Source organism: Molothrus aeneus, chromosome 1 (genome assembly GCF_037042795.1).
Source record: "Molothrus aeneus isolate 106 chromosome 1, BPBGC_Maene_1.0, whole genome shotgun sequence".
Classification (NCBI taxonomy): domain Eukaryota; kingdom Metazoa; phylum Chordata; class Aves; order Passeriformes; family Icteridae; genus Molothrus; species Molothrus aeneus.
In genome coordinates, this window is record NC_089646.1 from 88,762,027 (window position 1) to 88,789,805 (window position 27,779).

At 40.3% G+C, this 27,779-nt stretch overlaps 1 protein-coding gene and 2 long non-coding RNA genes across 3 annotated transcripts; 1 reads left to right on the top strand and 2 right to left on the bottom strand.

Annotated features, from left to right (window-relative positions):
* Positions 1-404: 404 nt before the first annotated feature.
* LOC136563234 (sodium-dependent neutral amino acid transporter B(0)AT3-like) lies at positions 405-24,251 on the top strand. The gene is made up of 12 exons (XM_066560478.1): positions 405-561; positions 9,375-9,515; positions 11,105-11,242; positions 12,244-12,425; positions 12,845-12,955; positions 17,786-17,898; positions 18,179-18,307; positions 18,924-19,080; positions 20,370-20,574; positions 22,162-22,321; positions 22,790-22,952; positions 24,039-24,251. Exons 1-12 carry the CDS (start codon positions 405-407, stop codon positions 24,249-24,251), a joined length of 1,869 nt encoding a protein of 622 aa, XP_066416575.1.
* Positions 8,344-9,641, bottom strand: LOC136563248 (uncharacterized). The gene is made up of 2 exons (XR_010784616.1): positions 9,503-9,641; positions 8,344-8,597 (listed from the first exon to the last, which is right to left on the bottom strand). It is a non-coding gene; the product is annotated as an uncharacterized lncRNA (long non-coding RNA).
* On the bottom strand, positions 14,955-27,779 carry LOC136563240 (uncharacterized). The gene is made up of 3 exons (XR_010784611.1): positions 24,130-27,779; positions 17,633-17,723; positions 14,955-16,683 (listed from the first exon to the last, which is right to left on the bottom strand). It is a non-coding gene; the product is annotated as an uncharacterized lncRNA (long non-coding RNA).

Genomic DNA, 27,779 nt, shown 5'->3' on the forward strand with positions numbered 1-27,779 from the left:
TACAGGTATTTTGCAATTTTAATTAGTCCACTGCAAAGGTTTCTTTTTAATTATATTCAGTGTCACACTTCTCTGAAAGAGAACAGAAAATAAGGAGAACAGAAAATAAAAACCTGTTTGATCCTGAGTTACCCATTAACAACACATTCCCAAGCTGTCTAACTATAGAAGGATCTGCAAAAAAGGCAAGAGTGGTAACTCTCTATATAATAAAAATTCCTGGTTTTGTCTTTAAACTGCATCCTTGGCAATGACACAGACCTTTGCATCAGATAAAAAGAAAGCTCCACCTTTCTTCCAAGATCCTTCTGTCACCCTCCATAAAACCTGTAGGAGAGACAGGTTTTGAAGCATCTTCCCATTTTTAGGGAAAGGGGTTGAGGAGCCAAGGATATTTCATTACAATGCCACAAGATTTATCAGCAACACCTGAAACCCCCAAAGAAGATGGCAGACCCAAGTGGGACAATAAGTTCCAGTACATTTTGAGCTGTATCGGATTTGCCGTTGGCCTGGGGAACGTGTGGCGCTTTCCGTACTTGTGCCAGATACACGGAGGCGGTAAGATTGGAACGGGACTTTGCCAAAATACTGAACTGCAATTCTCATACAGCTATACTAACCTCTGATGGGGATGGAAATTACATCATTTATACCAGTTATATCCCTTTTTAAAAAAATACTGATTGTCATTAATGTCTTTCACCAGTTAATTAGCTCTTTCCGTAGAAATATATTTAATTATAAAATGATACATTCAGTTAGGAAGACCAGACTGATGCTGACCTGACTGATGATAGAAAAAATCTATGTTTAAGTTTTTATACTGCTATTGAGGTCCCAAAGGAAGCAGGAAATTGAATCTGCAGCTGGCTACCGTAAGGAGAAATGAGAAGTCCTTGGGAGGCCTGAGGGAACTGGCCCCTAGACAAATGGCCACTGGACTTCCCTTTGGGATGGCGAGTGAGCCATTACCCACCCATGCTCTTAGGAGCTCCCTCATCATCTGGAATTGTCCCTGCACAAAACGAAATTGTGCTTTTGGCTGTCTGTGAGGTTGTTTAAAATGCTCAGCCGATGGAGCAGCAACAGGAGCCTGCCAGGTGTCATGGACAGCTGCCTAAGCCTGTGCCTGAGCACCAGTTCCACAAAGAATTGCTTTGGAAGCAGATAATTTGGTAAATATAAATGGATCTGAAAAGAGTGCTTGGTAACTCACCATTCACAGAAGCTTTTGAAATCTGCCATAGTAAGCTGTCTAAAGAAGAGTGAGCAAATTGTTTCAGCCCAGTATTATTTATTATCTTTCAATTAATTGGAGAAACCAAAAATTCACACTTGGAGAAAATGTTAAGTAACAGAAAATTTTATCACATCCAAGTTTGTTTTACTGAGGTGTCTGTATTGATAAACTACTATTTCAATCAACCAAGGAACCAAGAATGGATGTAGCCTGTAAAGGAAGGTGTTTCAGAGAGAAGTAGCCACTTAGATAGGGACATTCATTGTAGCTCAATGAATGAGCTATAGCAGGTTGTATCAAGAGAAAGAACCTTGGCAGATGTAAGCAGAACACTGGGAAGTAGGCAGAGATATTGCTGCCTATGGTAAGACAACTTCTGAGTCTCCGGCTTTTTCTAAAAGTCCACCTTTTAAAGTCAACTTTAAAAATTAAACAAAACCTTTAAAGACAAAATAGAGAAAAGTCCCAGCAATTATTCAAGGGTTAGAAAACTTCTGTGACACAAACAGCTTAAGAACTCATTCTATTTAGGTCATGAAATTGAAAATTAAAGAGTATGTTTATGATAGCCTATAAACAAGAAAATGGAAATTATTTTGGTGGCAAGGAGCTTTTTAAGGCTGAATATGCAACAGCTGAGAGTTACACAAATGGAGATAAGACAAGAAGCAGTAGGTAAGATTCCTCCCAGGACACTAGATGGTTTCTATTATTTATTTTAAAAATGTGAAACTCCTGCAGAAAAGTACTATCACTGGGTGGCTAGAAAGCCAGGAGTACACACTGTTTCTCTGTATTTGTCCATGGAAATTACTGGGGGAAAAACCTGTCAATTCAGTTAATGATACTGGCATTTATGAGACATGATTAACATCTTTAGAGAGACATCCCCACAACAGATATGGCATGAGACCCACAAGGAAAATATTCTTATGAAGCAGGAACTGTAGGTCAAATCCTCTACAGCATCTCAGGTGATCTTTCTATCTTGGAAAGCAAGAGGAAAAGCACTCAGGATTAACAAACATATAATAAAGCAAACATAATGTGATGTTTTTATAATGTAGTGAATGATTAACACAAAGTGCTCAGTGGAAAGTTTGAAAATCCCAGGCAGGATAATAGCAAGATGCAGCTCCTCCACACATTTCATTGCACAGAGCAGATTCTGGAGCCACCAGCTGCAGGGGGCTGCACAAAATTTGTACAAAGTTGGGATTAAGATGAAATATTGCTCTACTGCCCCATAAAAAGGCTCTCACACTTTCCTATGAAGCACCAACTGTTGCTTCTCCATGACCAGCTGTGGCCAGTAGTGTTTCAGATCCCAGCCTCACTTCAGAAGATAGCAGTGCTCATCTGCCCCTGAGGTTTGATCTCTCCCCTCCATCCTCCCTTCTGGGCTCCCCTGCATCCCTGTCCTCACTGCCCCAAGAGAAGCATGAGTATGACTGCAAGGAGGTCACCTGTCTAATGGACTTAGCAGTGCTCAGAAAGTCTGCTTGCTTGTGCATCCAGTTCCAGAACTACACTATTTCCCACAGGAACTTCGAGAGACAAAAAAGACAGGGGGTAGAGCAGGTTTAAAGAGAGCAAAACCAGGGAAATGCTGCAGGGGCAAGGGCTGAGTTGCTCCTTTGCTCCATGAGTAGTAATGCTGCCAGTGAGAAACCAGCTTAAAACAGCCACCAGACTCACTAATGGCAAACAGCCACTTTGCATCACCACCAACAGTGGCACAAGACAGTGGTGAATTAAGGTCAATGTATGGATGGGCAGCCAGTGTTTGGTCATTACTGGCCCCTTCAACAAAGGGCTCAAAGAGCTCAATAGCAGGATGGACTCTGTAACAGAATGCTGTGAGGTTTGTGAGTAATTTGTCACAGAAAGCTGGCATTGGAAAAGTTGAGTGAGTTATGAAGATCACTGAGAAGACCGAGCTCTTGCATTTACATCTGTGTGTAAGGTAGCTGCATTTTTCTTCTGTTAATTTAAAGCAGTGACGTGGTTTGGTTTGCATTTTCAAAAGCAAATAACTCAGGTGCAAAAGCCCAACAGATTTTCAGGTGTACTGGAGCATAAATCCTGCATGTGTGCATGTGGAGATGTGCACATGGGAGAGACCAGCAGCACTGTGTTTAACTGGGAGCCCTGAGAGGTGCCATGGCTTTCTGCATGCAGCCATAATCACACGCATGGAGAAACCAGGAATGGATATGGCATAGACATGCTTGAAGGCTGGATGTCTTCTGGGGTTGTTTTACAGCTGGTTCAGATGATATCATTGTTTCTGCATCTTCTCAAAAACAAGAGATGAAAACAAGTGCTTGTACGTTTGTCTTGTGTCAGCTGTTCCCATCAGACCTCTGGCCCTGATTCATTGCACATTAGTGTTACTCAGTAACTCAGATCTAATATAATATCAGTTCTGCTGACATTTATCACCTGCTGCCGTTACTGATTATTTGGGTTTATTGCCTGAGTTAAGTTAGCTATTTACTTTTCATGACTAATGGGTATGAAGGTTGTTTGCCACAGTTGGTAGAGACAAACACAAATGTTCCCAGGCAACTGGGATTGAAAAGAATTCTCTAAATAGCCCAGTACAGAGTTTGTCACTTAAAACTGAGACACTAACAAGTCATACATCCATATGTTTATATAGGGAGCCATCTGAGCACACTTAAAGAACCCAACTCAGTTCTAGCTAGAACTGACTGCAGTTGTTTACTTTGGATTATAGGTAGTGTACATATATATATATATATATATATATATATATATATGTCATGCTTGCTTAACCCATGGGTACTAAAAATGTGTATAGTGCCTGAGCCTATAAACTTACTGAAAAATATCTGTAATATAAAATACAAATTAAAATTTATTTTCTAGGAAAAGAAATACACATAAACACTACTATAGGTAGCAGCAACCACCATCTAAACCCCACACTGCTACACACTACAGTCATGCTACAAAGGGAGAACTGTTTACTTCTGGGACAACCATTTACAGACTTTCTTAACCTGTGGCCTACTTGACCTTTTGCTCAAATTTGAACTACAACGTGCTGTGAAATGCCTGGTTCACTGTGTCCTCAAAAAGAAAACAAAACCTAGGAGGAACAAATTGTATCAATCACTGAAAAATACTGGGGAGAAAAAAAAAAAAAAGCAAAACCCAAAACCAGCTCAAACAAACACATGTTGGGAAGAGCAGAACTATTCATTGTCTGACAGAAAAACTGGATTACAGCTAGTAACAAATTCCATTTTCTGGTTTATTGCCATATCCTGCCTAAACCCTTGGTGAAAAGCTGTGACATGTGGAGTCAATCCTTTCATAATTTACTATATTTGATTGCCCTTTATATCTCAGGTTGGTGCATGCTTGTATTTGAAAGCTGCCTTCTTGCATCCTTCACATTTCACAGGGGAGTTTGCCAAGATTATTTTAAGAGTTATCTGTGGGTGTTACCCATCTTCATTTGAAATGGCCATTGCCCCTTTGGTTTTCTGGACACGGCCTTGGCTCCCTCACTGTCTCTCTAGGAGATACAGTCATTTATGTGGGAAATCCAACCCTGCCGAGTTTCAGTCAGTAAGGTGTGCAATGTGGCCTGCAAGGCAGCATCAGTGCCATCATAAGTGTGCTGCACAAATACAATGCTTGGAGTAGCTCATACTTTTCATCTGGATTGAGGCATGTGAGAAGACATAAAAGAGGTCATGGAGTGCTATTTTCTAGAGAGAGGGCTGAGTGTGATTAAGTTGCTTTTTTCCTATCTGATGTCTTGATGTAAATTCCTTGCTGTGTTGACTATACCACACTGCTTAGCCACTGAACTGCCATGGAGAGAATGGGACAGGCCTGAAAATCCCCTTTGAATAGCTAATATCTTTTTCTCTGTATCTGAACAAGTAGCTCCCACCTATTGCATAAAATTGCATAAATTATCTCAGCTATCTTGCCGTTAAATTCTTAGTCTTTTGGAAAAGTGCACCCGTTCCCATTCCTCCTATGTACCAACAGAACTAATGAAGTGGATCTCCAAATGCTTGCTGCATTTTATCACATTGAGATGTGCTTTCTGAATTTTTCAGACCCTACAGATGCATTTCCTTCAAAACTACTATTTTGCCACTTTCCAGGTCATTTGAGTCTTTATTATAATTATTTTTTCTACTCCCAAAGCTCTATCTGAAGGAAAAGTATTATTCATGTTCTGGCCTTTCAAATGCTGTTGTGTCTTTGAATCATCATTTCAAGTCACTTGCTTTACTTCTGCTAGCTGATTCACAGGCACTGGTAAGATGCAAGATCAGTCCTTCCTGATTTTTGATCAGTATTTCTCCACCATTTAGGAAGTCATAGTATCCCAATATCAAGCACACCTCTTGGGTCTTTTTTACTCTGCTTCTCACCGAGGCACATTGATTTCTACAGATCTTAGTACACATAGATTAGGAGGTCGCCCAGCTGATACTTCAAACTGCTTTACATTTCCACTAGCCCAGTCTGCTGGTCTCTCTTTCCAAGTGACAAACCCAATTTTGTCATTTCACTCTGCTTTGCTGGTTGCTGAGAGCCAACTTTAGACTGCACTCCTCTGGAGCTTCCTGTCTCTCTGTCCTGTGGAGCACTGGCAGCTCTCCCCAGGCTGCCTAGAGGCTCGTGCACTTTCCCCCCAGACTGTCATGTGCAGGTGATACAACAAAGGTTGTGCCCTTCCAGTGTCATTTTGCTGGATATGGTCGGGCAGTTGCTGTCCTGACCTGACTTGCCTGTGCACTGCAATCGAGGGGTCAGGTTTTAAAAGCCCTCTGTTGATCTGAGTGCACCTGCTCCTTCCTTTCCAACTGCTGTGGCTGTGGAGCTGTCCCCACTCCAATGGTTCTTCAGCAATCCTGTTACACACTGGAGCACCTCGACACTTGGGCCTCTCTTGTAAATGACCCCAGCTTACCAGTAGTGCAGTAGTTGCAGTTTTTGATAGCCTGATTTGAAAAAGCTATTTTTCAATAGCTTCTGTGTCTTCTCATGTGCAGGGCATTGTTCCATGGTTTGTGATATCCTTGTGCAGGATTCCTTCCAAAATAACTTTTGACTCTTGCAAGTTTTGAAGAGTTTTGAGGTTTTTTTTTCTCGACCTTCTTTTAGTACCACGTTTCTACTTGCAGGATCGATGTTTTATGAATCTTCAGTGTCTTTCTGACAGAAGGAATGTTGTAAACTAAAATTTTCCTAAGTCGCACCCCAGGGATGCAACTAAATCATGCTTTGGCAATACTTTTTATTTTTATGGGCATTTCTCCAAGCTTTTAAAGTATTTAAAAATGCTTCACCACTATAATTTTCCTTTTTAACTTTTCCAGAAGAAAAAAACCCCTAAACTCTTTCCTAAACTCTTTTTTTTTTTAGGTAGAATGTACAGATACAAGATAATTTGTTGCTTGTGCTTTATGATTTTTTCTGCTATAGTTTCCTTTTCCCATCCTCCATGGAAGCCAAATCTACAGAGTTCTGCTGTGCCTGGGCTTAACATCACATGGGTTCTGCTGAGGTTTTGCTGTGCTTATGTTTGAATGCTCTGGTTTGTGGTACCTGCTGTGTCTTAAGTTCTCTGCTTCTTGGATTTTCTGCTTACATTCTTCATGATGAGATTTCTCGTGGCATTTTTTAAAATGGGTACTTATTTTTTACCTTCTGGCACATCCTCCTCTATCTATTAATCAGAGCTCTCAACTATACAGTGCTTGAGGGATCTTACTCACTATTCCGTATCTGATAGCTTACTGTTAATGTTTCTCCATGTTTTTCTGTAGGTGGGGGATTTTATTGTGGAAGAGTAAGCTTCAAGTGCTTCAGCAGACTGTCTGTTCTTTTTCTCTTTTCTTTTTGACTAAAAATATTGTAATGCAAAGGAATGAATAACTAAATCTTACTTTTCACTACAAGCCATTTACTCGAATTAGGTTTGAGAAAGATTAGATTCATAAACTATTTCTTTTTAACCCATTCCTTTGCCATATTTTCATATTTGCAGATAGCAGATTATTTTATATGATTCTCATGGAAAACCAGTATTTTTTTCCCAAGTGTGACATTATGTTTTGCCATGCTGTAAATATGCCTGAAGATACACACAAGCCAGCACAAAGTAAACATGGTTTTATCAGCAGAATGTCTAAACATGCTCTGCTGCCAGTGGTTCAACTAGCAAACAGAAAAGGGGAGAGAGATAACAGTTTGCACTAATTATTACCCAGTTATTTCCCAGGAGATATGATATGGGAGATAGGCTGGTCTCTTATGGAGTGCTCTGCTAGCGAGGGCTCAGCAGGGATTGCAGCATGGATTGCAGCTGCTGCCCAGAGTTGGTGGAGAACCAGGCAGATGGATGAAGTAGAGCACTCCATACTGCAGTGCTCTGGTCACTTGCCTCAATATTTTGCTCTTCTCAGGAGACAGGCCAAGGCATGAGACTGTCAGAAAGGCTGGGCTGGCACCCTCAGATGTGCCATGGATAGGAATACTACAGCAGGCTTGAAACAGACCACAGGACTGAGCATGGCAAGAGGTTACTGGGTTCTTCTTGAAGGGACTTCAAACTGAGGATTTAACATACTGGGAATTAACTGTGAGATTTGTTTTTCAAATTTGCTTCCCAGTTAAAAGCATTTCAAGAATAGAGATCTTAAGGTGAGACATTTATTTCCAAGTTTGGCAGTTTATGAACAGTTCTTTCCTGAGAAGAGCTTTGTGATTTTTGTTTCTACGCATAACTTGATAAAAGGCTAAACCATCCAACAACACACCTTCTCTGGGTGTTGTATGGATTTATTGCAGCACGTAACAAGAGGTAGCAAAGTTATTGCAATACAACACTAACTCAAGAGATTAGATTTTATCTGCCCAGCCTTTCTAAATAGCCACTGATTGCAGAACCCAGGCGCCATTCCAGGTGGAGACCAGAAATCCTTGTGCATTCCCCCACCTCTCTCTCAGGGCTGAAGACAGAGCATAAAGAAAGTTTCCTGAGCTGGAGGAGCAGAGCTGAGAAGACCCAGATATGAGGTCTGGAGGCAAATCAGAAATTATAGAACAAGGCACAAGTTTATTGACAAAGCTATGAGGAGTACGGAATCTGTTCACATTTGTAGGAGGATGGGGAGGTGACTGAGGCAGGATTTCTGTCTTTGTCTCCCTGGAGAAAAGAGACTTTGTGGTCACAGTGGCTGTTGGTCATGGCAATAAACTTCAATCTATTCCACCATTTCAATTTAACTGGACATTCGGGCAGGTGGTACAAACATACTGATGAAACTTCTGGTCTCATGAAAATCAGCATCTGTGCAAAAGAAGGGAGACCCAAATGTGTGTCCCTTCTGGGGGAAGGTGGAGGAAGAGAGGCATTGCACACAGTTTAGCAGGAACCAGCCAGGCTGTTGGTAGGACTGGTCCCTGCCCACAGGCAACCAACAGGACACACTGCTTCTGGCTCAAGGGAGATGTTGAGAGGAAAACAGAAAAGATGTAAAGGACACAAACTGGGAAGAAATGAAGTTTCATGGCTCACATGTCCCAGAGAACAACTTCAGCCTTGCTTCCAGTTTTTCATTAGCTAGAGGCTCTGTGGTCTGAGCAGAGCTTCATGCAATAAAATAACCTAATCTCTTGGGGGTATACAGCGCATAATCCTGATTTTCCAGAGCAGGATGGCGGAGCACAGGCCTGAGAGCCTTAAGAAATGAAACGAGGCAATGCACTGAAGGGAAAACAGATGGAATAGGGGACAGATAAACCCCTGTGCTTTATGAGAAGGAGGACAAAAGATGCTTAAAAGAAAAGGAAATGGATGAAATAGTGAGGTTACCTATAATGGGCTGCAGCAATGCCTGAGGGAAGTGTCCTGCAGCACTAAGCATCCCAGTCCCTCCTCCTCCATCTTCACTACCAAAATTACCAGCAACAGACATTACTTGTAGGTGTCCCTAGCAATGATCCCTCTCTCAACACATCCTACAAGAACTTTGTAAGGCTCATAAAGCAGATTAATTATAAACCAGTAATTTCAGTGAGATGCAGAAAAATCATGTGGCTTAATCACATTAAAATATTTTTTCAGGGGCTTTCCTGATACCATACTTCATCGCTCTTCTCTTTGAAGGAATCCCACTGCTACACCTCGAGCTGGCCCTTGGGCAGTGCCTGAGGAAAGGCAGCATTGGAGCCTGGAACACCATCTCTCCTTACCTTGGAGGTGTTGGTACGTCCCTTCAGTCCCAGCTCAAGGAACTGCAGACAACTCCCACCCAGCACTCACTTCCTACAGACCTGTGCGTGATGTGTTTTAGGATATAAAAAGAAATGAGTGTTAGGATTAAAAAGGAATATTTTGTAATGAGGGTGGTGAGATATTTAGGGATGGTTTCCCTAGAAACATTCAAGGCCATGTTGGATGGGGTTCTGAGCAACCTGGTCTAGTTGAAATGTCTCAGTCCATGGCAGAGGGGTGTCACTAAATGGTCTTTAATGTCCCTTCCAACCCAAACCATTCTGTGATTCTGTAATTGTGTATTGCTCTCACCAGGCATTACTGCAGGCACATTTTAGGATCATTTGAAGAGCCTAAAAGGCAAACCTAATAACCTTTGCTGTGGGGAGCATAATGAAATGGGCTCTGCTCCTCAACACTGCCACACCATACCCTGGTGCTCAACAAGAGCTGCCTGCTCACAGTGCTTCTTGCTCCTCCCTCACAGCCCCTCAAGGACCCAGTCTTCTCTGTCCATAAATAGCAGACTTGAGGAAGGACAGAAAGACAGGAAATCAAGGATCCTGGTACCTCCTAATGAGCCCAAAGCACATGGGAAGGCTCCCCTCCACAAGAGGGTGGGGCTACTGAAAGGACTTTATCAACATAGCTGGGCATGAGGGACAATCCACATGGCATAGTGCACCACACTGGTGTGCAGTCCTCTACTGCCAGCTCTTTTCTACTTATTTAATACACGAAAAAACACATCTGGTGTCCTGTGTCCACCATTGTTAGGCTGCAAAAAGTGATCCAGAATAGCCACCAGGAGGAGGTTAAGGCATTGACTCTCCTGGGTATTTGAGGTAACACACCCTTGTGCCTGCAGGGCAGGGGGAATGCTTCAGCCAGCTCCTGCATGCTTCAGCCAGCTCTGCTGGATCATGACCTGCTTTAAGCAGGTGCCTGAAATGGACTTGGCACTGATGGCCCTGCCTGTGTGGGAGGAGAAGGGGAGGGTAAGAGGAATCAAGGGCTGGAGGGCAACAAGAAAGAAATACCAAGCTGCAGGTGGTGCTTCAAGCTAAACCCATCTCCTACAACCAGGCATGTTCATACTCCCTTTGCAAAAATGCAAGCAAGCAGAAACTGTGGTGTTGATATTCTTCCCTCCTCATCACAGGAGTAAAACAGTGCCAAATTTAGGGCACCTGTGCATGATTTGGGACAAGAGTGGCCTCACACAGCTACAGCACACTATAAAACTTTGATCTCTTTTGCTCTCTGCTATTACAGTTGGCCTGTATTGTAGAAAACAATGGACTACGTACTAGAGCAAAGATTTCAACCCTAACCTTCTATGTAAGTAGAGAGTCTCAGCATTCCTGGAGCAGGGCTGGTGATCTCGGGGATTGTGCACCAGTGTTTGGCTACTGAGGACCCAATGCCCATCTTTCATTGGAAAATCTCAGGATGGGATCAAGGGGATGGAGAAGAAAATCTTGAAAAACTAGGAAATGAGAGCTTCTAACAGCTAATGCAGTGACTGACTGATAACTTTTCCAAAACTTTTCTGAAGTGAGATCTTGTGCTTTCCGTAGGAGTTGGTTCATGGATGGTGTCGGTTCTGGTGAGCTTATACTACAACACTGTTTTAACTTGGGTGATGTGGTATTTCATAAACTCCTTCCAAGAACCTCTTCCTTGGAGTGTTTGTCCTCTAAATGAAAACAGAACAGGTAAGTACACCTCCATGAGCACTGCTAGCAAAACAACAGACTCTGGGCTAATCAAGAAACCACACTTTATTTTGCCCCAAATTGTGCACAAGTTCCGGTTTGATTTCCTGTTAAAAAGGTACAAGAGTCATGCTGGCTTGCTCAAATTCATCATCCTCACAGGAACAACAATAGCCAGAAAGTCCATGAGTCCTTTTGCTTGACTTTAAAATGGGAAACAAAATATGGAACAAGTCCCGCTGTCCATTACAAAACCTTCACTAAGACTAAAGAGAGACAGTGTACACAAGCAGAATAAGCAAGAATGCTGTTTTTTAAAACTATTTTTCAGCTTCCGTTTTTTCTCAGAGCATGAGAGAGAATGAGTTCCAGGGCACAGCAAGAAATACCACCTGAGTAAAAGGCTAAGAAAAAAGACAAAACATAGTGGAATTAAACTTTCTTTTCGAAACCTTAGGACTGTTCTAGAATAGGAAGACAAATGGACATCACAGGTTGTGGTGTACACACTTCCTGTTCCCTTTTCTTAGGCATTCCCCCCTGTCTGGGGAATGTCCACTCCCCTGCATGCAGATACCTGAAGTTCCTGTTCACAGAATTCCTGGGAACTCAAACCAAAGAGGTCAATGCCTGGGTCTTTCCCCACCACAGGGCCATGACATAGCCAGGGGAGCCTGGACTTAGATGTATTCTCAGGTGCTCTTCAAACTCTGAAGTTTGTTATGGCTTCACCAGTTTGTAGCTATACAGCTAAAAAAATTCATTGTTTTCACTACAATTAGTTTAGATTTTACCTTGCACTGAGTACAACACTGCTTCTAATCAGGAAGTTATCTCCTGTGTAAAATGCTGATGATGTTCTGGTGAAGGTCTCACATAAGTCTCATAGTCTCAGCCTGCTGTGAGAGTTTGTCTTGCTGCACATTACAGAGAGTCCATCGCTGTATTAGGTTTTGCAGTCCACAATTTATTCTAACACTTGCCACTTTTTTTTTTTTCAGGGTTTAATGAAGAATGTTATGAAAGCACTGCAGTAAATTATTTCTGGTACAGGAAAACTTTGAACATAACACCTGATATTGCTGAGAGTGGCGCATTCCAGTGGTGGCTCATTTTGTGCTTAGCAGCTTGCTGGGCAATTGTCTATCTCTGCACCATCCGAGGAATTGAAACCACAGGGAAGGTATGGAAAGGGTAGAGAAGTGATTATCCTGCAGTTTGAAATCTTGCCCTCCAGACACTGAGTTTTTACCACAAGGGAAACCCCATTTACCCCATTTTACTCCATTTACCACACTGGCACCATTCAGTATGCTCCCTGTCCAACAAATTGAGAACAACAGTACAAGTGGCTTAAAATGATGCTTCTCTCCTTTTCCACTGCAAACATTTCTGCCCTACCAGCCTTCCCTCACACAGTTTTAAGAGCCATTTTGTTAAAAATATATTCTGCAAAAGTACACCTTGTTTATTTGAAAGGTGTCTGTATTCATCTGTAGCTGTCTGATCTAATATTATTATTATTGTATGTTGCAATAATTTAAATAGGATTGATTGAACTTACTGCCAGTAACTCTCTGTCTTCTGACCTCCTTATTTTAGGCAATTTATGTAACAGCAATATTTCCATATCTGGTCTTGACCATATTCCTTATTCAAGGACTCACTCTACCAGGAGCCACTGAAGGTCTGATTTACCTCTTCACCCCTAATGTAAGTATTATTATTAATTTTCCTTTTACTCCTCCTCAGATTTCATACCATTTGCCAACAACTCCTGGTTTAGATGTCTGTCCAAGAGCTCGGCTAAGCTCTTTTTCTGAGATGAAGTGACTTAATTATTTTAATGTATTTTCACAAGAAAATAAGCAGCAAAGAATTTAACAGTTCAATAGTAAGCCTATAAGAAAATACTGGAAAATTAAGTTTAAGAATGTTATGGGTGCCTCAGTCTTTAATGTGAAAGTGAAACTGATGTACTTCACAAGTACATGAGAAACATGGGATTTCCCTGCCACTGCTACAGAATTTACACAGCTTTAATCTTTTAAGAATTCACAACAAGAATAACTGAGGATTTACACTGTAAATTTTTTTGAAGGTTTAAAGTAATTTTCCCCTACCCCTGTTTCTTCATAGTATTTCTCCCCTCCCCCATATCTCTTGCTAAAAGACAGAATTGCTGGAGAACAGCCCCTCTCCCATTTTTCTTAATTTCTCATATGGACAGGAGTTCCAGATCCCTCCACATGCTGCCCATTTCAGAAGCACCTTTCCTACACTGTCCTTGACAGCATTCCCAAATGCAAAGTCAAACTGTCCCACTAAGTGGTTGCTATCCACTAGAGGCTCCTCACAACTCTGCCTTCATGGCTAAAAAGCTCCATGAAGTGGTGGGTGTAGAGGAGGAAAAGCAGCACTCACTGAGACATTCTCAAGCATCTGCTGCCTCTGCAGCCACAGCAGTGCTTCAAACACAGGAGCACTGGATTTTTCCTTTCCTTTCCTAAACAAGAACACAGGTTTTAAAGAAAACATAAGCCAAGAAGTTCAGAGATACTTTACATGCCAGACGGGAAAGTGACAAGAGCAAGGGAAAGCTCAGATGAGATATGTTTTATCTCTCTTTCTACAAGCCCAGTGGCACAGGCACCCATCTAAATGCTGCCAGAGCTGAAGGACAAGCTTGGTTTTTACAGACTGAGATATTCACTTACATTTTTGAAGGGCCAGACAGGACTATAAGAGGTTGGTGCAATGTCTTAGGGAAGAAAGCAGCTTTGACAACACAAACAAAACAGGCCTCAGCCCGTCATCAGTTGGTCTCAGCTAGGCTGTCAGGTTTCTCTGGAAGAGCTCAGGCATTTCTGGAATTTAGTTTGCAATGATCCTGAACTGAATGCAGGAAACTAGATTTGTGTGTACTCACAAAGCCTGGAGGTATTGCAGTGCTGAGGAGGAGCAGATCACCGTAAAAGAGCCAGATGGATTTGTACACTGGCAACAGAAGTCAGAATGAAAATCCACCTGCAGAGAGCCTACAGCTGATGGTTTGCTGGTTTGAGGAAGCAGATCCTGGGGACATCCTTGAAAAGTCATCTGAAGATGATTTTAGTGATATTCTTACCTACAAATGTGGAAAAGCTGACGTAACAGCCTGGTAAGTGATACCTGCTATCGGTGTTGCCATTGCACAGAAGTGTAAGAGATGGCTTTGTTAAACTAACCTTCCAATTGCTACACAGGGTTGTGGCACTTCAAGGACTTCAAAAGCACAGTAAGCACACAGCTTCAACACTGCCCTTCTCTCTTCATCCCCTTACCCCACAACTGCAGTACCAGTATTGCCTTTGCTGTTAGGCTATTCCCACCCTCCCTGTGAGCAAACACTGGTTTTTCTTTTACGCTTCTCTACAGGGGATGCCTCAAAGTGAGTTGTACAGGAGGGCTGTTAGGCAGAGATTTACTAGGCCCACCCAGACCCCATCAGTTTACAAAACTGTAAAGCATATTTCTCAAATGTGTGCTTCTTTTCCTGTCTTTTTGCAGAAAAAGTTTTAGCAAAATAAAGTAAGAATTAAATCACCTACTGTCTGTTTCAGCTTGCTTTTAAAATACATAAAATCAACCTTCTTGACATTCTTCCCTGATTGGAGGCAATATTTTCCAACTTCTTTCCAACTTTGCAGTGCAGCAGAAATTGTAGTTTCTCTGTAATAGCTGCTACATCCATTATCTCATAACTGTGACACTTCATTGTTGTTTGTGAAAGTCTGTGAAAGTAACACCTAGCACAAAAAGTCCCATCTTACCCAGTTTCAACATCATAACCACCTAAATGAATTTACTTGTTTTTCTAAACCACATTTTTTAAAGTTTATTCACTTTCCAAGTTTGTATTTTAGCTCTTGTTAGTAAGTACCACAAATAATAAAAGCATACATATGGATTTTAATTATGCAAGGCTGTGTTTTTATTTTCATGCAAAAATACATAATCAGCTTTTGTCATCTGACACACTTTCCACCTTAAATTTCAGAATAAATAATGAATACTTCATTTCATTGACTTTCAGACATAGAGAAGTCTGATGATTCACTCACCTTCTCAAAATTCTTGGTTACTTGGAAAATGAAGATGCCAAGAAAACAAAAAATTATCCTGAAGTGACACCTGAAGGGAAAGCAGAAGTTGTACAAGGATGAAGCCACACAGAAGCTGGAACAGACTTTTGGAAAGGTTTTTGCAAAATAAATAACCAGAGGCAGCAGAAACAGAGCAACAAGATTCCATCATGCATCAGCAACAGTCTGCACGTCTCAGCTTCAGGGGACATCTGTGTCACCTAAGGAATGCAAATGTCTCCTTCTCCAGTCTCTTTCACATTTGAAAGAACTTCAGAGATTGTAAATATTTTGAGGTTCTCTGGCAATGAACAATTCCAAGAACTTGGTTGGGCAACTGTTGCCGTCCCCAGAACTCAGCAGCTATTTAACAACAACAAAAAAACCCCAAAAAACCCCCAAAAAACAAAAACAACAAAAAAAACCCACACACACAAAAAAGCACAGGCCCGCAAATCCTCTATTCACAAAACCATTAGCTGTTTTTACAGCAAAATTACACATCACAGGGACGCCAGTAATTTTGTAATTTTTAATTCTGTTTCTGTCTGTGCTTCATATATTCAAGAATCCAAACATGCTATCACTCTTGAGAGAGCAATTATATTTACTTTCCTCCTTACAGGGAATGAACAGGGGACTATTCATTAACACTGATCATACATCTTCATCCACATGTTTCTGGCATCAGCACATTTTTTCTTCTGAACACGTGCTTATAAAACCTGTATGCCATATATAAATATAAAATAACACTTTCAACAATTTGCTGAAGACCAGATAATGACATTGCCATGGCACGCTTTCCTGCCTGTTATCTTTCCAAGTTTGGGGGTTGATTAGTATCTTTTGGAGTCAATAAACGCACTGCATCTAGTACCAGTCTAAACTATATCCAGACTCATTTGCCAAAGTTCCCAGTGAGAAAGCCAGACTTTTAGGAGTCACATCTGTCAGCATCAACTGACTTGGCAGCACTTAATCAAAGTGTGAAGGCCACAGAGCCACGTGAGTGCCAAGTTTCTGCACTGCAACAGCACCTGCACAAAGTCCTACCAGTGAGCACTCTGGCCTTTGAGGGCTTGACTGTGATCTTTCAAAATAAACCTCCAGAAGGGTTTGCCTTTGCTGAATCACTTCAGCCAGAAATGGTTCCATGAATCTGCTGGCTGTGTTGTGCTGTACAAGAGGTGACACAACTCTGCTGTGGTCAAAGCACTGGTCTCCCTGTGCAGAGAGCACCTGCAGTAATGGCATTGCCTGCATCCATCCACACCGAGGTGCACCCATTGTTCTTGCTCTTCAGGCTCAGGCCAGCTTCAGAGAAAACCAAAATGCTATGAAGGGTCTTTTGGCATATTTACCTCTCACTCCTACATATGTTCCCAGTCATGGGCTCGGATCACAAGCACAGGCACACAGACACAAAACACATGACTGGGATGCAGATTTGACTCAGACTGTTGCAAAACAAAGTGAAATAGTCTACAGTCCCAGCATCACTTCTGAATTATCTGGCTTTTTAAACATTCTCAGCAAAACATTCTTCTATTCCCTGTCCTTGATAATGGATCAGAGAGCAATTCACATGGTAGGGTATAACACACCACTTTGTAGGTTTGCAGTAAAGTAATATTCATGGATCACACTTACATTTTGTGCATTACTCATGTTTTATCTCTTTCTTTTATGCAGATTTCAATGTCAAGACTCCTTAGTGCAGCTATTTAAAACTGCTTCATGTTCTCTGTAATCCACCAATCATTGCTTTTTAATTTACCTTCCTGTATCATACTGCCTTTACAACAAAATTCAAACTTGTCAGTTTCTCCTTTTGTCTTGTATTTCCTATGCTGATCTTCTATCTTTATTGCTGTTTTCACAGCACCTTGAATAGCAGATGCTGCTCTTAATATCTGTTCTCTTTTTGCCTGCTTGTGCTTTTAGTCCCTTCTATTAAATTATTTTTTAAGCAAATGTGGGAAGCTACAGAATCACTTTCTGTCTTAAAACAGTGAAGGTTTAGTATTTGTTTATAGAGTTTTAGGAAGACAATATTCTTTAACTGCAGGTTAAGTACATGAATTAAAAAAAAAAGAAAGTAATTGAGGAAAAATGCATTTTCCCTATTGTGTTTCTAGTATTTATCACTTAGAACCACATTATAACATCAGATAGACAAAGTGTACAATAAAAAAGATTCTATAATTCTTGCACACATTTAAATAGCCTCTATGATACTCTTGAAAACACCTGTTTTACTGACCTGTTTAGTACCCATTCCCACTTTCATAGTATTCATAGATAGCAACACAGCTCAAAATTCCAGAATTGAAAGAACAGGTGAGCTATGAGAACTGCAAGAGAAAAAGAAATTTTAATTTAAGCCTAATACATGCATTTCTTTCAATTATTTCAGCTGAACACTTTGAAAAATCCCCGTGTATGGCTTGATGCAGCTACACAGATTTTCTTCTCTCTCTCTTTGGCTTTTGGAGGGCTTATTGCATTCGCAAGCTACAATCCAACAAAGTGAGTAGAACCCCAACCTTTATTAGCTGGCTGAACTCTTGCTGCATTTTGTGCAAGTTTTTTAAATTTTCAAAATGTTTTCCTTAATTTTTCTAAAGGATCTTTAGAAAAGTATCTGTCTTTGTAAAAGGCCCACTAGATTTTCTAACAGAAGGGGGAAGGGGAGGGAGGGAGGGAGGGAGAGAAGAAATTTTTAAAAAAATGTTTGCACAAATAACTGCGTTACAGATAAGAAAATCTGTCTTTTTAATCACTTCACTTGTTTAAATGCTATCTCTAGAAATGACTGTGAAAAGGATGCTGTGACAGTAGCAATTGTGAACAGCATGACATCCCTCTATGCTTCCATCCCAGTCTTTTCTGTTTTGGGGTTTAAAGCAACCACAGCCTACTGGGACTGCTTGGACAGGTGAGAAAGCTGTGTTCCCAAAGTTATACTGTGGTTTCAGTGCCTAAATAGGTAATGTGATAATGTGTTATTTGAAAGACATGTTTTTAGAGAATTTATTTTCATTACAAAAGAAGAGCATCTGTATGGAGAAGTTTAATGTAAAAATATAAAGTACTATGGGACTGAGTCAAGGATGATAATTTGTAAGAATAAAGACAAATTGCAGAACAACCCATTTCAAGTAGTGCATCAAGTTTGCACCTTACTCTCAGGATAGCATTACAAGTAGTAAAAATCCTTTCCTTTTTCTATTTCATTTGAAATTTATTTCACTAACTTATTAAACACAAGTAGTAGAAATGGTCTGGAGACCTGATAAAACAAAAATGATTTAGAGACTGAATCTGCATAAAGTAGTCAGAATTTCTGTCTGAGACAACATTAAATAGTCTGAGTATTTTCTACTATTTTATATATAAAAGCTGTCAATTAATATTTTCCTTTATATTGTAAATAGCAGCACAGAAAGTAAACACAGCTTTGGAGTAGCATCTGAATACACAGCATAGCATTTCCAGCCACATCATCTGCAAACTTTTAAACTAAAGTTTAAATATGTTGGCTTCCCTGGCAGGAACATTATCAATATAATCAATGAGTTTGATCTTCCAGAAGAAAGCATCATGCGACAGAACTATACATCCTGGATTAGTTTTTTGAATTCATCATATCCAGAAAAAATTGCTGGACTCAAACTGAAAAGCTGTGATCTTCAAGAATTTCTTGATCAGGTACCATAACTGATTACAACAGGTAATCCTTAAACAAAATTACACAGAAGGATTGGTATCATCCTTTTTCTTACAAGTACATGTATTCTGTTCTACCTGCAATGATATATTACACATAATCATGCAACAAATCAATCTTTCAACATTTGAAATAACAATACTGCTGTAGGATAGTCTGAATGTATCACTGTCTGTTATGGCAAACAAAACTACACATTATTGCCACAAAACTGATCTTCCAGGGTGCTCCCACCAGAAGCCTACCACGGACACTAGATTCAGTCCTAGTTTGGTTTGCAGAAAAAGGCATAATGGGGGAACACATCTAGATGAAAGATTATAGAAAAATAATGCTGAATGGGAATTTCCTAAATCTGTATTTAGGAAAGTATCAAAAAATTCATTACAATGTACACTGTTCACCAGCAAAGTACATCATGAGCCTCTACTTATTTTCCAACCTTCCTATAACATTTCCCCTACCACTAAACACAGATGTTTCTTCTCTGTTTTCTCGTCCTACTCATTGCACTTGCTTCAGGGATCCTGTTAGGCACAGTCAGTGTGTGCTAATGCACGACAGCCCTAACATACAATAATGGTAAACTAGCCTATTTTACTCACATGATGGAGAAGTCCAAGGACAACATTCCAGCCCTGGTACAAGTCAGTTTCTTTTGTCTCATTTCTTCTGATGGCATCCATTTCTGATTTACAGTTTGAAATATTTTACTTCCAAGTTATAGCAACATTAGCATTTTTCAATGCTTAGATTTCAATATCCTTGTCCTTGGGAGACTAAATCAAAAGAAATTTGGTTGAAATTGGCTTTTTCCCTATTAGTCTTTTCTGCCTTGGCCATTATAGGGGGTTTTGTGGCCAATGATTAATGAATTCTATTGGTGTTAAGAGTGATAATCATATCCTTATTTAAACCTCTTTTTTTTCCCAGAAGCTACTACATCATCGATTTCTAAAAAGCACATTTAAGATGGTATTAGCAAAGCAATTTCTATTACAATTACAACTCTCTAGTCTGCTTAACTCTGAACCCATCTCTCTGTGCAGGCTAAAATTCTGCTCTGTGCTTGTCTAGGTATCTCTAGAACACTTAAACTCCCCACTGCCCATTTTCTCAACTGCTGGCTGCCACAGAGGCCACAGGGTGACCAGCAACCTTGACTCAGAAAAGGGCAGCAGTGTGTTATAATTATTCTATATAATGTGTCTATATTATGTGTCATAATTATTCTGAAATGTGTATTTTTATCTGTCTGTGAATGCTGCAGAGCGTCTCAGGAACTGGCTTGGCTTTCATTGTTTTCACTCAAGCTATCATCCTCATGCCAGGCTCCCAAGCCTGGGCCATCCTGTTTTTCATCATGTTGTTCAGCTTGGGCCTTTCTTCAATGTTTGGAAACATTGAGGGTGTCTTCACTCCTCTTCTAGAGCTTCAAATTATACCTAAATCAGCACCTAAAGAGCTATTATCTGGTAAGGTATTTGCTTTGTTCAAAGAAGGTGACTTCCTTATAGATGCACAAACTATTAACTGCTTAATTAATATCACAGAGGAATTAATAATTTTTAGCATTAATTTAGCTGAATGTCACAGTGTAAGTAAGGGCAGTGGTTTTGTTTGCAGAAGATAAGCAGAGAGATGAGGTAGCAGTTATGGCAGAAGCTGTCAGGTGACAATATTATATTGCCTTGGCCAGTTTTTTTTTTTTAGTTTGCAAATTAAGCTGTTTCAGTCTGAGAAAGCTTGTTAAATTGCTATTCCTGGAGTCCAGTTCACTCTCAGCTATTGCAGTCATCAGGAAGAGCCTTGCCTTCCCTCAAGCCTTTGGCACTGATACAAATCACTTTAAGGCACCCAGTGACATCAGCTGGTCTGCCATAACCACCTGCACTTGAACTTACCACTGTAAGAGAGGTCATTCACACCTACTTCACCCAGATTTATGCTGCTACAGATTCACATTTACTGTGAACATGTCAGAGTAGAAAATTACCACTTGAAAAATGAGGAATGAAGGTGTGTGATTCTGTTCTGGCACCAAAACTGGAATCTTTTCAACCAGCCATGGTTATTGAACAAAACCTGCTCCTTAAGAACCAGACTCAATAAGAGTCTGAGAGATCCTACTATGAAATTGGTCCAGAAAAATCTATGGCAGCTGCAACTAATAGACTAATATTTCTGCAACGTGCCCTTTTAAATTCTTATGGGAAATATTGCTGTTATGCCTTTTGTAGAGTCTTCCTTTGGTATCTAAATAGTAACCCTAATTTTAAAATTTTTCATGTAAAAACAAATTTATTCCCAACTTGATGAGTTAACAATATTATTTTAAAACTGATTTTCCAATTGTGAACTTTAAAAAATAAAAAAAAAGTCTGGAGCCAACATTTTACAGAAGTGAACCAAAGGCCATCTCAGAGTTAGAAGTAATTAGCAACACATTAGAAAGATGTACAAACTGAGTTGCAGCCCATGGCTATGTCCAGAAATACGTTTATTCCTTCCTTTCCTTCCCACTTTTTCTCTCCATTACCCCAAATCTAAATCTTGACTAAAGGGGAACTGGCTGTACAGAAGTGTGCTGAAACCCAAATGACACATGCTGGAACATAACACAAGCATTTGTAGCTCTGGGCTCTTTGAGGAAATGGGGACAGAAATCCAGGGAGTCCTTACATTTCCAAGGTACCACCTGCCTGCAGTTTAAGCCTATGGCTGCATGGAAATGAGGCACCTGAAACTCACTCCAACAGTCAAAAATTAACACTGGTTCACAGCACAGCCCAGGCTGTCTGATGGAAGAAGTATGAACAACTGAAGGATGCTCTGAGTCACATGAATGCATTCCTCCTGCAAGAGTAGTGCTCTTGGCCAACACACAGGGGAAAATTGAGTTTGGGAATTGGTATTAGCTCCCCTAATGAGAAAACAGCTTGTTGTAACTCCACAGAGAGGGAAAGAATAAAAATTATTTGAAAAAGAACAAAGCAATTTAGAACAAAAATAAACCTACCAAGTTGAGTACTCCAGTAACAAAGATATCTTTTTTTCTTCAGGTATAATATGTCTAATTAGCTTCCTCATTGCTCTGTGTTTTACACTGGGTTCAGGGAGTTACTGGATTGACATTTTTGACAGATATGCAGGTTCAGTGCCTCTTCTAGTCATCGCTTTTTTTGAAGTGATTGGAGTTGTGTACATCTATAAAATTAAAAGGTATGTTGGAAAGAGATGGAATTTTTCTTCTAAGACATAAATGCAGCTCAGGTTGCAGTAACTTTGACCCTAACCTGATTTGATTTGGTGCTGGTAACTGAGACATTTTCCTAGTGGGCTGTTTGTTCCCTTGGCAATTTAGTCTTTTTATTTTAAATATCTGAATAGTTTACAGAACTGCTGCAATATTATCATAATTTATTTAAGCTCAGAAACCTTACACTAGGTACTCAGGTAATTAAACTGACAATGTAAATTGGTCATCCATCTCTGGTATGGCTCAATAAAGACCTACTTGGATGATATTATTATTTACTCAAGCAAGTAGTGTGTTATTAAAGAATGGTGTGGAATAGAAAAGATTTACAGTGCTGTGCTCTGTGTTTCCAACTTACAGGAAACTATAAAACAGGGAAACTATTACCACTCTAGCTCTGACATCATCATAAACATGTCCTCTTTTACAAGGTTCAGTAAAGATGTGGAATGGATGACCGGAAGAAAACTCAATCTCTTCTGGCAGATCACATGGAGGTTTATTAGCCCTCTGCTCCTGCTAATTGTCTTCATGGCCTTCGTTACTCTTCAGATGCAGAAGCCGCCAAGCTACACAGCCTGGAACCCCAAATATGTATGTGCTCAAATATTTTCAGCACTTAAAGGAAGAATTATCTATTCTCCTCCTTTACAAGATCCTTTAATATTATTGTTATCTACTGCTTACCCATTGAAAGAGCTTGAAGTCATGTAGTGCTCAGAATGAGAAGGCTCCAGTGTGCAAAGAGGTTAAACATACTAAAACCTGTCTCCTCTTGAGGTGTCCTGCTTATCCCATGCTTCATATTTCTTATGGATGTGTGTAATGCTCAGAAGTGTTGAAGTGAACATGTCACAAACATTCTATACCCACAGGGGGTTCAGAGGTAGAACAAACGCCTGACAAGAGCGTTAGAGCTGCATAACAGACATCAGGGATGAAGGCATTTCTCAGTGAGAGCTACCAATATCACTGGGGCCCTGATGGATACATGAATGTGTACTTTGGACAGGCAGAGAGGGAGGCAGTGGTCTGAGTACAGTGTTGGTTAATTCAGCAAAAAAGACATGTCCATGCTGAGAACATTTCATCTGGATGTCACTGTCTCAAATCAACTGTAGTTTCTTTGACCTCTCTCTCAAATACACGCTTGTATGGGGGTTTGAAGATTGATTCTGTTCCTAAACTGTATGGGGATTACACAGCAGCAGTGTCTCCCCCAAATGCCATCAAGAATCCATCATCCCAAATAAAACTCATAGCCACAGACTTGCAGAAATTGCTCTATCATCATTCCCTCAAAATCTCTGATATATAACTTCCCTCTTTGACAAACAACATACTCAGTAATTGTTGAAACCAGTTAAGCTCTGAGTAAAAGAGGAATGAACACAGTATAACCAAGAGCGGGTGAAGATCCGATAACACTTGGGGCAATCCCCACATCCCTAGGAATGTGTCACAATTCCAGCTGTACATCTCTGAAAGTGTAAAACATTTACAGCTGTCTCTAGACCCACAAGAAGGGTCTGCAGAGGACACAGCCACTGACTGCTACTGTATTCAGAGTAAAACTTGCTATCCTTACTAAAACAGCGTGAGAAAATAAAAATAGAAATCATAGCAAAATCTAAGTGTACCTACAAATTATTTATTTTGCTTGCTTTTTTATCTCCACAGGAAGGCTTCCCCATGAAAGAGGAGAAAGTTTATCCACCTTGGGTACAGGCCATTTGTGTGCTGTTGGCTGCCCTTCCTTGCGTGTGCGTACCTCTGGTAGCGCTCTTCCACCTGGTCAAACAAAAGCACAGGAGCAAGGAGCCAAGCCTTGTACCACCAGAAGTCTCCTCCTGTCAGGGGGCTAACAGCAACTTTGCTCATCCAAAAGAATAAACATCCATTGTCCCTGTCTGTAAGCAAAAATAAGACAGCCTTTGTTACACATTATTAGCTGTCATTAGTATCATCCAACCAACCTCGGATACACAGTTCATATGCTTACAGCAATCACTACACTCTGTAAACAATGCTGTTGTGTTTCCTTCAATTTCAACCAATTTTTCAGCTTCACGTATCTCTCCAGCCAGAATTTGAACTTGGAAAGCCTGTTAAGTATTGATGGCTTCTTTCTTCACGTTTAAAACACTGGTCTGCTCCCAAGGATCAGCAACAAAAATTGGAACACAAGCACGTACAGTTTCATTCACTGCCGTGCCCCTCTGCTCCAGGAGATGCAGAATGGGAGCCCTCCAAGAACAAGGACTGCTCTTTACACTCTAATTTTTGTAAATCCCTATACACACTTAAACAGCAGTCATTTTGTGATTATTTCATATTCTCAAGCATTGCAAGGAACAAAGATAAAGCATCAGCAGATAAAAAGAATGTTAAGTAAATTTGCGCAATTAATTCTGCACAAATATCTTAGCAGATTCCAGAATTTATTGTAGTGGAAAATACTGTAAAAAAAAAAAAAAAGTCCCCATTTTCCCCCCTTTATTTCTCATACTAAACACAATGGCTGAATAGCATAACAAAAATGCAGATGTATAGCAGCCTTGCAGTGAGCTGCAACCTTACAGGACATGACAACAAAATTAATGTTTACTGAACAACAGGATTTCCTGTACTTGGATGCAGATCCTGGCCACTCTCTAGTGCTGGGAGATGAGGATTCCTCTTGTCACAATACTTAAGGAATCAGCAGCCTCTGATAAAATATGGAGAAAGTATGTGAGGATAAAGTATGACAATCCCTTCAGGCTGAGTAACAGAGTCAAGGAAGAGAAAGGATTAAGGTTATAAAGCTGTAAATACATAAATAAGAATTTTTAACTAACTAAAGCAACATTTATATTCATATATATATAACATCTTATATTCATGTTTCTGACTACAGAAAGCTAAATGTTCATTAAAATCTTATAGGCAACTATATGCAGCAGGTTTAAGTAGTCAGTTCTGTTCTTAAACAAAAACACATCCAACTAATATAGGGAGAAGCTGAGAAAATAATTAAACTAGATCTGAAAGACTTTAAAATCTATAAATCCATCTTGAGTCACTGTCACAGTATCCAGACTTGACTTTTGAGCTGTCCCTTCCATTCAGCAGAAGGAAGGCTTTATGGATCACCAGACATGCAGTTCAACCCAGGACAGGACTCTGGGGGAGGACAATTTTCAGCTCCACTAACTACAAATGATGGCTGGGAAACAAGCTGAAGTTACTGTTTAGCCCAAGTAGGCATGTAGAAAAATGTGTTGAGCAATTCTTGCATGAATACTGCTTTTCTGTTGTCAGTGCACTTCTGATGTTACCTCTACCAAAATTCCAAAACTGTAGCCCTATTCCAAAAAAGTTAGTGCTACAGGTTCCCCTTCTTATTCATGAAGAATGATATCCTATAGATACATTTTGGTCCTGAATAGCTTGACTGTGTTACTTAGCATGTGTACGCAAACACCTTCCACTCACTCTTTTCCCAATCTTTTATCTCCATATTCCATCAAATCTTCTTTGCTCTAATACCCTGCTGCAAACTCAATGTTCCGACAGACAAGACTTTTCTAGACTGGTCTAGGCTGCAAGAACCACCTGGGTTCTTCAGGGGTAAATCAGTGAAAGACACAAACACAGCTATGGTGATGTTCAGCCTTAGCCAGAATCCACAGCCCTAAAACAAAGAGATCAATTGCCTATTAAAGGAAAGAGCCTCACAAGGAGCATCAGAACAGCACTATAAATAAGGACACATCCATATTATCATAATACAATAAACAGAAAACAGATGCAGAAAGGAAAGCACAATCCTTCTGGAACACAGAGGAGTTTCCTACATTGTGAAATTTGACACCTACCTCAACCTGAGACTCCCAGTCCATATCTCCTTCCCAAAAGGAAACAGTGGAGAGAAGGACTTGTTTGATGGAAGCATCCAAGATACTGTGATCTCCCCTAGAGGGGCTTCTATCAAATTCCTTTCTTACAGCTCTGTAAACACACTAAAAACAATGTTCAGCCCTATTTCTCCCCCTCCCCATTTAAACCCTCCAGCAAGCTCAACTTCCTGAGTAGTTTGCAACAGTTGCAGAGCAGGGAGTTACCTTCAGTGGTTTAGCTCTCAATCGCTCTACTTACCTTCTCTTAAATACTGAGACCTTAACCCTCACCGTAACTCTCAAAGATTTTGAAATTTTCCCAGCTGTACAATGATTGCTGAAAATCTACATTACAGATTCAGAATGCTCCTAAGGTAATTCATTTAATATTTCTAGATTCAAGTTATTCACTCTACCCAAACATTTCCTGTCAGCAGTTGCTGTTTAACGCACTGCCTTGCTACCAATTAAGTAGAATATATTTTACCACCACACAGGATCACACTATTTCTTGTAGAACAGTTCTGTGCCAGAATAGCTTTATGGAATATTTCTACCTTCCCAACATTATAAACATCTATTTTTAGAGCAAAATACTGTATGCCCCCTGCCATGGTTAATCTATTCCTTACACATATACTCATAGTATTTTCTTTCCAATTCTCATAAGCCACAGCAGCAACTTCAAGATTCCAGTACAGACTGCCAGCTCTTCTTCAAATCTCAAAATTTTCCACTTATGAAAACACGTACCAGTCTCACTTTACTTTTCCTTGCCTTTTTGGGGGAAGGATATTTTTAATGAAATAGTCTTCTCTTGTGATTTCTACACTGTATTTTTATCTGTTTACAAACAGCTACTCTTTAAAACTGACGACTCAGCCAGTAATTGTTGGGAAAGGCTCAAACATCAGCTCAGAGAATTGCAAGCATTACCCTGTTTTCATTTTTACAAACTAACACCTTCAGCTGAGACCACATCATAAGTTTATATTCTCACAGAGAAAGATGGCCTAATCCAAGCCATTGGTGAAGTTTACATTCCCTCCTTTCTTCATGTTGGAGCATCTTGCTGTCTCTTCCTGCCACACGATCCCATAAAATAAAACTTTCTGCACTGCCAGGCCTCTCTTATGCAATGTTGTTCCTGATAGTGCTCCTCCATCCAGTATCACTCAGACCACTGAGGGGCATGGGGGTGTTTAAATGTTTGAGCTGCTGGCTGGAGAGCAAGAGTGTTGTTCTTCATCTCTAGTAGGAACAATTGCTCTGTGAATTTTTAAATTTGTATTTTAAGAGTGCCACTTCACAGACAGAAAAAACCCAAACCTGTATGACTGACTGTACATTTTGAACTGAGTTATGATGTTAAAGGACAGACTGCAATACTGCAATTCAACCACCAGTCCCTGTGCAGTGGGGATTTGCCAGGGATTAAGCAACCATTACTTCTCTGGGCAACCTCAACACCATCACAGGAAAGAATTTCTTCCTTATATTGAACATAAACTAACTCCCAGTTTAAAGCCACTCTCCCTTT